The sequence below is a fragment of the Argiope bruennichi genome, chromosome 3 (assembly GCF_947563725.1).
Source record: "Argiope bruennichi chromosome 3, qqArgBrue1.1, whole genome shotgun sequence".
Lineage (NCBI taxonomy): Eukaryota > Metazoa > Arthropoda > Arachnida > Araneae > Araneidae > Argiope > Argiope bruennichi.
Window position 1 is genome coordinate 68,802,098 of NC_079153.1, and position 14,951 is coordinate 68,817,048.

At 29.0% G+C, this 14,951-nt stretch overlaps 1 protein-coding gene across 4 annotated transcripts; it reads left to right on the forward strand.

The window, feature by feature from the left end:
- Positions 1-1,383: 1,383 nt before the first annotated feature.
- On the forward strand, positions 1,384-14,762 carry LOC129964180 (uncharacterized). 4 transcript variants are annotated; one of them, XM_056078897.1, is made up of 8 exons: positions 1,384-2,738; positions 3,758-3,883; positions 5,076-5,177; positions 5,933-5,974; positions 7,842-7,883; positions 9,304-9,324; positions 12,469-12,531; positions 14,558-14,762. In XM_056078897.1, the coding sequence occupies exons 2-8, from the start codon at positions 3,818-3,820 to the stop codon at positions 14,747-14,749; spliced, it is 528 nt and encodes a 175-aa protein (XP_055934872.1). In that variant the 5' UTR covers positions 1,384-2,738; positions 3,758-3,817; the 3' UTR covers positions 14,750-14,762. The 4 variants fall into 4 exon arrangements, with proteins under 4 accessions (XP_055934872.1, XP_055934874.1, XP_055934873.1 ...); XM_056078899.1 differs by lacking the exon at positions 3,758-3,883; XM_056078898.1 differs by lacking the exon at positions 1,384-2,738 and having other exon boundaries at positions 3,632-4,969.
- Positions 14,763-14,951: the final 189 nt, after the last annotated feature.

Here is a 14,951-nt window from a genome sequence, read left to right on the forward strand (position 1 = left end):
GATATTTTCTTTTCCTTCGTTAATGATTAAGATTTGAAGATTCCAATTATTTTTCAATATTGAATATGTATTAATATTATAAAATTTTTTAACTTTTGTTGTACTTACAATTAAGGCTTAGCTTTAGAATTACACAGTGGTAAAAATTTTTGCAAGTAAATGCAATTTTAAATACTGTTGCTATTTCCTATGATATAATTTTTTTATATAAAGATATAGATAGAACAATAAGGAAATGCGTAGGACGATGTGCATAATAGCTTATGACACTCAAAAATAATACTAGTTATATGTCAATGTCCATCAAAATATAAAATTTATAAATATTTTTAAATATTGTGAAATTTATAAATATATATATATATATATGTAAGTCATTAACACCCAGTTACATAAAATATTTAGTTAACATTTTTAGAACCCTTAATCCCTATGAATTAAGTGTTCATCAAATTCGTCTAGTTTTAAATTGAATGATAACAAAAGTTTTATTATCATCAGATAATTCATTAAAAAACATTAAAACTATTTTTTTCCCTTATAAATGCTCAGTAATTAAACAATATTTTTTAAAGAAAATTTTAACAATAAAAGAAATTATGATCTTCAATTATAAGAATGTTTACTTTTTATTCATAAATCATATTCTAATATTCCATTGAAAATATTATTTAAACTGAAAGTTCAAAACCGAATTTAAATTAATATTAAAGTCTTGATACTTGGATTTAAAAATATTTTAACAGCAGACTCACAATAAATATTTGATATTTTTAAGTGAACAAATTAATTCTCAAAAATCCGAAAAGAAATTCTGCATGAATTTATCAGCATTTGGGCCTAAACAATGCAGGTTATCCTAATTTCTGCTTATTAGTCGCTTTTATATCTGAATAAGTGTTACTTTTGAAAATATTATCTATATGAATAACATTACGTCTGTAATAGTTCGAAAATTGCAGTTGTATGTTTGTGAAAGAGAAAAAGAGAGCTTGATTCTCATTATGCTTGCTTTTGTAACATAGCAACTAAAGATCTGACGATCTTTACTAATAATAAAAATGAATGTGCGAATGTATTTATATTTTTAAGTGTGTGTTTAAACTCTACAGGACAGATCGTTGAACTTACAGCTATCAAATTTGGCACATACATACCTTGGAGAATGTGAATATCAGAGCAGGTTTTTTTTATTAAACTTTTAATTAATTAAAAATTAAACTGAATTTTTATCAATAACTTCTGAAAATATAATTGCATAAAAAGGAATTTTACACTATGTCAAAATTTAAAACAATTGCCTTTTTAACGATACCAATATAAAAATTGTGCAAAGCTTTGATAAATTTTGGCAATTTTTCAAATTTTTTTAAATATCTTTTTGACAAAAAAGTTCTAACCATTTGCGTTGTTTCATCAACTATTTGATCGTCTGATTTTCTTCATAAGTAGAAAATTAAAGCAAAAGGATTTTGTTTGATATCTGTCTAGTTTACGAGACGTACAAGAAAATGAAGAAATTTATTCGATAGAGGAACCACGCATTTACATTTTCAATGGCGCTGTAATGTTATGGAACTTATCTCCATTAGAAAAATTTTATGCACGCAATAAGTGGATCATGTGTAAGACAGTTAAAGAAACACATCTTGAATGTTTAGAAATTTCCCTGTGTTACGAATATGAAGTTATACTTAAATGATTTAAATGGAATGAAAGATAACTAATATCCTCGACAAATTAGCTAGTCGCTAGTTTAAAATTTTTAAAAAATTAAATTGTATTATTTGAATTTGAACTCGGTATTAATTAATTATATTTCAGCAATATCATTTATTGAAGAGGCGAAAAATAAATAGCATGGCCTATGGTAACAGTATTTGCTACGCCACTAAAAGTGTCGATAGTTTATCAGTGTAAGAAAATTACTATCCAAAATACTCAGCAATATTGTTATGATATCTTCACGATATTGCACAGCAATCAGAATATCGAATAATAAAGTGGCGATATTGTACAATGTGCTAATATAGGTACTTGTACAGGTAACAGGTACTTGAAAACGAGAATTTCTTTCCTAAACTCACTATTTTTCCCGTATCATAAATAAATTTTATAATTACTAAGCATTTAAAATTTATTTTTCATGCATAACCTCTTGCTAAATAATTTTTTGGCAATGCTATTTCCTAATTCAACTGCAAGGACCAAAAAGTGAAGAATTTGAACCCTCCCGCTAATCGGCAAAATCGATATTTTCCCCAATCAAAAAAAGAAAGAAAAAGCAAAATATTTTTTACTATCAAAATTTGAATATCAGATGAGTTTGTTAAACTGTATATTAGAAATATCAACATGAAAATCACAATCTTCAAAGAAAAAATCGCTCCTCCTATTCCTTTCCCCTGCGTCGACGTAGAACACGGAAGAGTAACGAATTACGCTTCAATTATATACATAAAAAGCGGATGCTTTTTGTTACGCTGTATAAATTACATATGAATAACTGCTAACTTTTAACCTTTTATCAACAAATAAATATTTTTGGACACTCTTTTCTTCCTGTCCTACATCAATGGGAAATCATCGGAGCGCGTCAAGAGGTATGTTCAAGTATTTAACAGATCGCCACTATCCCAGGGAAGTTAATATCAGCGACCCATTCGTTAACTTAGTTAACTTGGCTCGCAGGGTCAGTTTGGGCGCTGAAATTGCAAGTCGCTGTTTTTTAAAACCAGGTAAGTCAAAATAGTACGAAGTTCTTTTTTTTTTAATTGATTATCATATTTGATTTTTTAAGTTTTTATTCACTTGGATACAGAGAAATTTATTTCTCTGTAAAATTTAAAGAAAGTTTTATGTAAAAAAAATGTAAGCAGTCCTTTCAAAACGTTTTCGGAAAGAATTTTCAGAAAAAAAAATTTAAATAAAGACATATATGTCTGTATAAATTGTTTTTGGTATAATAGGGGGTTTTTTTCCCCTCATCCCTGGTATATAAGTTAATACACTCTTAAGTGCCGGGAATTGTTTTAATTCTTTTTATATGAAAATTTATTCTGCTAAAAGAAAATTTGGCTTTAGCTTATCGCCTGTTGCTTGTGAAATATGGTAATATCGTCATTTATTTATACCTAAGATTCAGATGCTAAATTAATCATTTTCCTTAATAAATGTTGTAAATATAGTAATACTCTTGTAAATCTATAATAACTAAATGAAAAATTGGATATGAAAAAAAAATCAAATATAAACAAAGAGAGAAGTTCTTTTATTTGACATTCTTAAATGAATTTTGTTTGCATGGTCTTATCGCATATTCCAACAGTAATCATATGAGTGTACCAAATATTTTGGGAATCGATCAAATATTTGGAATCATTGTCGGTGGTGGATTTAGGTACCTTTGAGGCCCTAAGTAGTGTACATTATGAGGCACCTCTTTTAATAAGATGATCAATCTAGTTCCATATTTCAGCACATTTTTAACATACTAAAAATTTATTTCAAATTAATATTTTTTAATTTTACTAACTTTATAAGTTTGAATTTATGTTTATGACTCCAACCTACTCGGCATCCATACTTGTATGCAATTTACTAAAAAAAGTTATTCGATTTTATATATAATCTAATAAATAGGAGAACTTAATGAAATATAATTTTATCATTTATAGAATTCGTATTTTTTACCAATGTTTTGCATTGACAACAAGGAAATTTTTTTTTAATTGAACTGATTGTGGCTCCCTCACAGTCTTACTGTCCTAAGCAGCTGCCTTGTTGAATATCCATCACTGTTCATAATCTTTGTGTCATGGTGAAATCGCTCACCTTCCTCTTCGCTAGTGTCACCAAGATTTTCAGGGAAACAATCATAATGGTAATTAAACAACTTTTATACTGATATTATAACCTATATTTTTGAAATTGTTAAGCATACTGTCAACTAAATCAACATAATTTTCAGCATTGTGATTGCTTAGAAAATTCTTGAATGTAGGGTCAAAAGATATCCATGCTTTTCACTCATTCATAGAATTCAAGAAATGAGGGTCGTTTATAAGTTCTGATTTAAAGATATTTTTTTTTAAAAAAAAAAGTTCCAGTTTAAAATTTTTTTGTATTTATTCCAGGTTTTTATTATTATTATATGTATACAACGCATTGCTGGTCAAGGTCCTGGATCATTACAAGCGAATTGTTGATCACTAGAACCAGCGGATTTTCTATGATTTTGGATACGGAAAAATATATTTCTCGCTATTTTGACCAATATAAGCGAATGACAGTTATTTCTGTGGTCACTACAAGTGGTGAATGCTATACTGAAGTCCTTAAAAAATTAAATTTTAAGATTGAGATGAATCTTCATATTTTGAATTTCTTTGCAACCCCCCCCCCCCACAAAAAAAGTTTTGACCCATGGATTTTTGACTATCTGTCTATTAGCGCTATAGCACAAAAATAGAAAAAAAATTAGGCAAAATGAAATTCAATGTGTTGTTTTTACATCAAAATTATAGATTCTATAAAATTTTTACGAAGTCTCTCTTTAGGAAATCTGATTATCCATTAGATGCGATTATAAATCAGAAAAAGATAAATAAAAAATGCAATGACATGACTGATTACATTTGACATATAAAATTGCATCACCAAATTTGTAAACTGTTATTGCATTTTAGGCCAAATTCATCTACGGCTTGATTTTCATTCAATCTATTCGTGTATTTATAGGCGTGATAATGGAAAAATGCATCTAACTATTTCAAGAAATTCGGTAAGGCATCGTGATCAAGATTATAAATTTATATCGAATTTGGATTCATTTCGTCGCAAGAAAAAGATCCAAAGTTTGCCATTCTTCACGATATTATGAAGCACTAGATACACCAAATTGGCCAAATATATGAAAGAATAAAAAAAGAACACCCACCTCACTACCCATATCGTAAATTTCTAAAATGTAAGCTCAGGTTATTTGTTCTGTCACTTATTTAAAATAAATAAATAAAATGTTCTGAAGATGGAAAATCCAAAAATAAAATTATAACAGTATTATGCTTTTTTAGAATTCCATAATGGAAACAAGCCGAGCGAAATGTTTTGTTCGATGGGCTATCATAGCAGTTGGAATTTTGGCAATTACAGATAGTGTGTTCATACCTTTGGTGGTAAGTATCCCTTATTAATATCTTTATTTCCTATAACTAGTCCCCCAGCTACAACCATTGATCTTAATTCGCCAATTTATTATTTCATATGAAAATTTGTGAATTTTAGATACGCCATCAGTGCTACTTCACCTCCATCCTCCATTTTAGAGAGTTACAAAAATGTTACTTCACCGCTCATACTGTATAGGAGAAAGCTGCAACAGAGTTCCCCAAGTGCAATCATTTTATCGATTTCGTCAATTTTTACATCATATGAAGGTTTATGAACTTTAAATATGCCATCAATGGCCTTTTGCCCTCATAAGTGGCTGTTGAATCGTCATAAGTGATTTAGCAATTGTTAATGGCGTTCGGGACATGTTATTCTTTTTTCATTTCTTGATGATATTATATTGATGTCTAAATATATTTATGTGTTGTCTGTACTAAAGTCTCTAAATGCATTAATGTCTTGTCCCGATGGCTTCCCATAACTTTGTTTCCGGCATCCTTAATGCTATGCCTCTGACCCTAATTACGTTGCAGAATTGAGCCAAGAGTAGGCTTCACTTTAGCATGATACCGAATAGGAAATATGATCAAATGGGTTAAAAACCTGCCTTGCTGTCTACATTTAAGTCATTCGTATGTTTATCATGTGACCACTAAATTACCAACATTTTTTTATATTTTTAATTGTTTTTATTTGTGAATTGAACCTTAATTATGTAATTTATTTTATATTTCATTTATTTATTTTTGCTTCTGGCTAGGTATATCGTATATGCTACCAGTCCACGAGTCAGTTTGTACCGGTAAGTTTTTAATGTATTCATTCATTTTTTTATGTTTTTCAGTATACTCATAAACAGGGCTAAAACAAAATTATTCGCTAAATACAGAAATTAATTGTAGGAATGCTATTAAAACTAAACATATATTTTCTTAATAAACTGTTGATTTTTAATTCACTTGGGCTCATTTGCGAAATCAAGTTTGTATTGAGAAAAATTACCATAGATAATTTCAAAGCATTTTACTTTTTTAACTCAAGGAATGGCAAGCCAGCATTCTAATTCTCGCCACATGTTGATTTGTGTTATATCGCTAGACACTAGACTAGTTTATTACAAGATTAGAACTTCAAGACACGAAGTGCTGTAGCAAGGATTTTTTTTCATGTCGTAATGACAGATAAAATAAGATGAGTAATATTAGTGCAGCAAGGTGGGCCACCTCCTCCAATCCTTCAACTTTTTTTCCTTCCTTCTCTTTTTTGGAAAGTCATCAGCACACTTCAGATTTCTTTAAAATTTCCACGTAATTTCTTAGATCTTTATGTTCAATTTCAGTTCATAAACCATGACAACTTCTGAACTCATCTTTGAGCAAAAATAACTGATTTGGTTTTATATAATCACAAAATCCATTTTGTTTTTCCCCTCATTCGTGAAAAATTAACTTTTGATTCACTGAATGTTTATAAACAAATTGCGTTGCCCATTTTCTGACAGAAAAACTTTAAGGAAAGGTCTACATTAAAGATTTTAAATTATTCCTTTTAACGATTTTTAGTTTTAGCAGTTCAACCTGCATAATATTATTTACTATGAACTTCCACGACTGAAAATGTTTGCTAGAAATGAATTCTCATCAAACTATTTATTATAATAATCTTTAAAACCTTTCCAAGTTTGTGTAACTTTCCAATTAATCAGTAATTCGTTTTAAATAGGTCATTTACCAATTCCATACTCAGTCGGCCATAATTTTATCCAGATTGGTTGAATTCCCCATGGAATAGAGGAAATGGACGTCAGATTTCTCCTTTTTAGGAATTACAATGACCTAAGACGCTATAGGGCTTGGGATGCCATTTGTCATGACCGGAATAATTTCCCGACAGAAGAGGGTTTGATGAGACCTAGAATATAACATGCACTGGAAAAAATAAATATTTTAAATTAATTAAGAAAATAATTAACCGCTATAATTTAAGAATTTTAAATATAAAAGAATATTTCTTTGTTTTTCTCCTTTTTAATTTTTCTTTTCTATTATAAATAAATAATAGCTTCAGCTGCAAAGGGTTAATATAAAATAAAACAAAACTTAGAAAATTGCGAACTCTAAAATATTTTCTTTGACGTCTTTCATATTAAAAGCACATTTTCTAAAAATTGAAATAGAAGAAATTTGATAAAATCTGATTCTAAGAAAAGTAATCTTTTTTATGGTTGAATTGCTTTTTGAAGAAATTGTCAAAATGGAGATTGTTTTTTACATTTTAAAAGATAAGAAAATATTTTTATCAAAGATTAAAAAAAAAAAAGATTTAATAAAAGGATGTTTTCTCAAAAAAAAAAAAAAAAGTAAACCTAAAGTCAGAAAAGATTTTTTTTTAATTCTTGAATCCTTGATTATATATCCTTTTTCTCCAAAACAGGCCTTAAATACTTTGCTGATATAAATTTTTAAAAAAAATATTTGATAGCATGTTTTTACAGGTTGACAAAAAATAAAGAAAAATGTAATACTTAATAATATTTTTAAAAGCTATGAATGGGTATTCTAAATTTAAACAAATGTCATTGAACTCCTTTCTGCATATTTGATACTATTTATTTTAATTTACATGTTTAATTTTCTCAACACTAAGCTATTCTTCCTTTTATTTTACAGAGCCAGTGCGTCAACTGTCCTTTCTTAGCATTACAGGGCTATGTACGTATCAAACGATTTTTTTAAAAATATATTCTTCAGTTCAATATTGTTTTTTAAACATATTGTAAATTTGTATCGTTTGGTTCTTTGAAAAAACAAATATACAAAATACATTTTACAAGAGAATTTTAGTTTTGTTTAGAATTTTTGGCAGTTCTAAATTTAATTGTGTTGGAAAATTCTAAATAAAACTTTCGGGAAATTTTTGTCTGTTTTTAACTGACTGATAATAGTTTTCCTGTTGATAACTCTTTATCTTGAGTGCTATCATATTTCAGAGATTATCTCTACTATTTTGGTATCGTTATTTCCAAAGAATATTTTTATCTCTTTCTCGAAACAGGAAGGCGAGTCTTTACACTTGAAACACTTTAAAAGAGATTTTTGAATTGAAAAATAATAAGCATTGAATGTAAAGTAATGTAATAGTGAAGAAAGTTTCTCTTTTTTTTAATGATCAAAAAATATTACTATGCTTAAAACTACAATCATTAATTATTAAACTTAAATAAGAAAAAAGGTATTATTAGATTTAGGAAACTATAATTATCAGTATGCGATGTTTCTAGAATTTTATATAAATATCCAAATGATTGAACGTTACTATTTTCTGATATAATTCCCCTCTTGGCTGTTCCAAATAGTCTTAGCTTTTTTTTTTTAATATATTGTGCACAAAAAGCTGAAAATATATTTCAGAATGACAAATCTAGTTGTCCATTAAAAAAAATTAAGATGGGGTTAACTTTTCACAATATATTTATAGACTATTAATGTTTCAAAATCCTTATTAGAATTACCTTTGACGAAAAGGAGTTAATTCAAGTATCTCATATTCTTGATATTTTAAATTTGACGTCATGGATCTAATTTTTCTACTACGGTGTCTTATATCATTCTGAAGCATGCGATGCCGATTCAGACGTGATCCTTGTACTCTAATTATTCCAAAAATCTTCGAAACTTCTTTATCTAATTAATTGAAAATAAATTAACTAAGATATCAAATACTACATATAAACACAACATTCTCTAGGAAAAATTTCAAACTCTATGATGCTTCACAAATTGTTTCCCCAACTTCATTAATGCTGCAAAAAGCGATGAATAAACAAACTCAATATGATTTTAACACCAGTTTAATATTTTTATCTTCAGGAAATCATGGTATAATTTTCCCATTGTTAATTTATTCATATTCGAAGCCAAATATCCGGAATTTTAACTCCAAAACTTTATTTTGAATTTTACGTAAAAAATTAACTTATTTGACGAAAATAGTTATGTATCTGTCTTGTAACAAAAACATAAGATTCTTGGAATTGAAATTAAAATAGAATGTAATGCTTCAAATGTGTAATTAATTATAACAAATCTGAATTCTGAGAAACTTATCTTTTTTTTTTTTCCCCTCTTTTAGTCCTTCAGCTGCTTTGGAAATGTGAGTATAATATTTTTTTTAATTTCTTTTCTAAAATTTGTGTACATTATTTATGTTTATTATTATTTTAAGTACACTGATGCTTCGAAAAACACATTTACAGAGCTATTAATCCTTATCGCCTACTAATAATAAAAGATTTGGGTTACTACAAGATAGGCGGTGCTATTAAATCTGACGCAGGCATACTTTGGATGCAGAAAATGTGCACCTAGGAATGATTTTCTTATAATTGTAATTAATTTAAAATTTAGTGAAAATTTCACATTTTTCCATGATAGTCCCGAAAATACAATTTCATACAACTGATTTTTATACCATTTAAAATTTCAAAAATTGTCTTTTTATCAATTTAATAATTGTGCAAATTTTTCTTAAATTTAATAATTTTTAAAAAAGTATTTTTGTGCAATTTTTAACAATACATTTTATTGTTGCAATGAAATTCAAAAACAGCCATCATTATTTTATTGAATATTTATTAAAATAATTATCTTCTTTGTTGGAAACTAAGGAGAATGAGTAAAGAATAACACGGTGTAATATGGTAGCGTTGATTATTCCAAAGAAACAGCCGATTTTTAAACCGAATTGGTTTATTTCTTTTTTGACACACAGGGACGATCACAACATTACACAACTTTACAAAGACTAACATTTAAACATGAAACATTTTAAATTTTAATAAACTATTCCTTCCGATGTTCCTTTTTCACACACACCACATCATTCCGCTCCACACTTCTTTCTCCACGGCGCCACTCGGCACCAACTAAATTTAGTTTCTGTCGCCATCTCACCAAAGTGTCTAGTCCTTCAGTACTTTACAACGGCTTTAATGCCTGGCACAATTTAAAGATTAGACATATTTTGTGGAAAGAATCATAAGCATCAGATTTTTCATAACATTTAATTGAAATTAAATACAACCAATATTCTCAACGAATTAATTGGTCAACGAAGACGATTAGTCTTGAATGAACGACTAGACGATTACATAATAAAAAAAGTTAAGGAAAAGGAACATAATAACTTTAAATCCTCAACTAAGATTACATAATTTGAAAGCACATTTTGACTAATAATTAAACATATTTTTCGCAATCAATTGTTATGGTATAATATTTCATAGTTTTATTTTAATATAAAAATTGGACGCATATATTGAAACGCACTATTAAACTTAATGCATGAAATAATTTTTTTAAATCTCAGAATAACTTTCATTACATTCAAGGAATTCATTCTCTTAAACATCAATATTTTAATTTATATTTGATTTAACATATTTTCTTCATATAGAATATCCAGAAAATGATTGATGGTTTTTAAAATGGAATAGTGAAAAAGATATGACTAACAGAAAAACAAATATTTCCTTCAATTCCTTTTTTTTGTGTCAAAATCGAACGTCACCGACAGGTAGTGTTCTGGCTCTAGAACCTATCAATACTGAAAAATGGCCAAAATGTTATGATAGATTGATGATCATGACGATATGGTAAAATCTTCCTTTGCCTATCCTCAATATCTTGGACATTTTATTCGAAACTACTTGGTGCCGACGATGATGTGGTAATAAAATTTCGATGCGGGATTGAAGGATTCCAGGTTCGCATCTGGATTCGACAGAAGAAACCGTCGTGTAAACAGGAGAATGGGAATAGTTCGTCTTACATCTGTTGAGGCCAAATGTCCTCTCTTTAGAACGATGAGAAGGTTTGGAAAAAGAAGCGCTGGCTTTATTGCCATGTGACCACGGTTCAAAATTATGACATCCATTTAAAATAGCCTAATATTACTTCGAGATGGTACGTAAATATAAATAGATCAAAATTGTTAAATTCATTCCAGATAGCGCGTTTATTTATCGAAATAATCAGATTTTCATTGTCGTGGAAGTAGATTTGGATAACAGCGTCTTTCCAAAGGACTATTCATCGTCGTTAGCAAGCGTAAACACTAACTTGTCTGAGCTAAATCCATGCAATATCATCCAGCGGGATCACTTGAAAGATGCAGTGCTTTTCTTACAAAAAAGTTTTCCGTATAATTGATTACTTCTGAAGTTTGAGTACCACCTATCTGTGAAAATGATATTAATGCAAGACTGTTCGATTATTACATTGTAAAGAAAACTTAAACAACTGCAATAACTTGCTTTTTATTCTATTTACAAACCCTTCAACTCTAGTCTGAGCATCTTGTGTATACTGCATTCATTTTAGAAATATTCGATCATTATATATATATATATATATATATATATATATATACTGTTTAGCAACGGATTGTAAAACCCTCCGCATTTTTGCGCATGCGTTAGGATGGATTTAATTCGTCAAAATAGAGGTGAAAGGCAAAATGAAAGGAGGAGATGTTTACATTTACTAGTATCTAATAGGGGAAATCCAAGGTCTAAGGTCACTCATCGTTCCGCGTCTCACCCCTTAATGAGATGGAGTCGTCGAAATGTGGTCGTCTCAGAATCCGTTGACGACAGTATGCTACATAATGTCAGGGTAAACAGTTTTTGTACTCTAGAGTCTTTGAAATGCTTAAAAGAGCCATAATTCTGCTTTTTGATAACTTGGATTAATTAAAAGAAATTTTGACTATAGTTTCCGATATTATTTGAACAAGTTCCAGCCATGACCATAAAAGAGATATGCGGCGCATCTTGGCGGTAAGAATATGAAGTAAAGAGAGGCCAAAAAAGCAAGTTCACAGCTTTTAACAGTTCAGAAAGGGGTTTAGTTTAGAGAATGACCCTGAAAAGGGAACTAAAGAATTGCCAGACAACGACAGTTAAAATTACCGTTATTATATCCCAATAGCATGGGTAACTCTACGCAGTTGAGTAAAATTGACACAGGATACAGAAACATAATGGAAAAATCCTTTTTTAAATGTTGTATATTGTGTGAAACAAGTGAAATTTGTTTCAGTAATGTGCCCCAATTATACAAATAATTGGTTATCAAGCAACTTTTCTTATTTCGAAATGTCAGCAATAATATTTCGGTACAATTTGTAATTCAGGATTGTGCAACTGAAAGGGTTTTTTTTTTTTTTTTGTAATATTGCATAAAATGTTAATTTAATAGCCAATTTCTGGTCAATATTCCTTTGCTTCCATTGCAGACTGCATTTCCCAGGAATATGACCCCAGCTCAAGCACAATGCATGATACAGAGATGTCAAGACGTAAGTATATAATTAAAACTCGCTTTAGAATAGATAACACAAATGTTTTATCGCAATATCTCAAACTGAGAAGCAATATGACATACGTCTTACATTATAATATATCGTGATTATAATTCTTGTTTTAACTATAGAGCTAATGTACAGGATGTCCTTTGTGATTGGACCAAATTGATTTAAATATCAAAATTTAACAGTGGTAACAAAATCAGAGAAGAAATTCATTTCACACCACTGTTAATAACCACAAATAAATATATATACTCGACAGGCTAAGATTACTATTTGATTAATATATTTAAGCAAAGCTCTCAATAAACCAGGATGAATATGAATTTTTGAAACGAAACAATGAAAATGCATTGTTGAAAATGAATCACGAATCAGTTTCATATTTTTAAACAGATATCATATCAACTCTACGAATACTGTATTTAGTGATTTGACAACTCGAAATACCTCGTTAAGTCATTTAAAAAATAACCTAGAGTTTCAGCAATTTTTTTTTATAACTGCAGTAATAATAACAAAATAATAAGCTACTGGGCTTTTTTTGAGCAGTGATTTTCAATTTAAATATACTACAAATACACTAACGTAGCGATCGGGCACCATCAGAAAAAAAAAAGTTGTTTACATAATCTTTGAAATTAATTATCAAGAAGTGGATAAAAACATGTATTGAGTCCAGGGCATATGTTATCCACAGAACAATATTCACTTACTACTGTAAATTAAGAAATTCGTTCCAATTCAAAAATTAAAGATTTTCAGGTCCTTTTTCCAGGCAGTCATTCCATCTAAGTTTGTGCTTTCCTTCTTTTCAGTTACCTATTGTTTTAGCCTAAAGTTTCTTAGCAACTTTTGGTGTACTGTAATAAAACATTCACCGATAAGTTTGGAGTAAAAGATGGCGCGGGCATCAGCACTTATATTAAATGGATAAAATAAAAAGGATATAGTCGGTCTTCGCTATTAATACATTAAGGCAGTACCGGTACATAGTTCGGTGTCTGTACAATTCATTTTATAAGCATTTTCTAAATGTAAGTGGAAGAATTTAAAAAATGTCCTACTATAACAGGATTAAAACTGAATAGGGTTATAAATGAAATAAGAAAACATTTCACAACTGACTACATCCGCAATAGAGCTTTCTTTCCAACCATACACTTATATGGGTGAAACTTTACTGATTTATTAGTCAATTGTTATCTAATAAGTTAATCCATTTATCTTGCACAACCACTTTTTAAGTAATCTCACTGCCACGCCACTACTCTATTCACCTGCTATGTTCGGAGGTTAAGAACCTTGAGTTCCAAGCCCTCCATGATACTCCTCAAATCAGGTTAAACTTGAGCTTCTCCTCTCCCTTGATTACTCATACTGTATGCAAATCACAAACAATGAAATTCATTAATGGATAATTTAATATATGGTATTAAACGCATAAAACTAAAGCTAATCGTTTATATTAATTCAAAAATTCATTTTTTTATGCAAGGACTAGAAATTTAATATTGGAAAAAATATAATTTACTTCTTGAACAGCACAAATACTATCTTGTAATGTCCATAATCCTTCCAGGTAGTTTTAGAGTTATGTATCAACATATTTCCAGGGCCATAAAATACTCGAATCAGTACTGAATCTTTAGAGCTACTCGATAACGAACGCCCCGAAGTGGTTGCTTTTTTTACTTAAATCATAGTCATATAAGCTCAAATCTAGATAGAGTAAGCCCTAGACGCAGCGAGCAAATAAATAAATAAAATAACTATCATAGATTGATACAAACTGTTCCAGAGATTCTTAAATCTATTGACAGTTCTATGCAGAACCGGAATTTATTCAAGTTTTCCCATTTATTTCATGTCACTGGAAATAAGTTTTAACAAAAACTGCTGGCAACATCGAAGTACCATAGGCATTAAAAGTTAATTTCTATGTTGCATTAAATGTAGTTATAAAGTTGCTTAGTTCAATTTCTAATCCTTGTAATTTATTAATTTTTAAATCTAGGGTGTAAAGCAAACATCTGTTTATCTGGGAAGGAAGAAAAGAGACGACAGCAGCAAATCGACTGGAGAATTCGTAATTTCACAATTCCCAAAAAGTGACACTGGAGAAAGTCCTCAAGAAAAAAATATGCAAGTTGTTGGTGAAATAGATGTTTATGTAGATGCTGATTATGATGATGAAGAAATGTTTTGAACTGCAAAAAAGTACTTCATCTTTGTAATGGTGAAAATAGTTTTTTCAAAAATATTTTTTATTATTGCTTATTGTTTTATATTATTTAAATAAAAAAGGTTTTTAAAATAAATATACTACGTGTTTCCAAATGAATATTGAAGTTTCAGAGCAACATAATAATTCAGATTTAAAATTCTTAAATTAAATTTTTCTCGCAAAG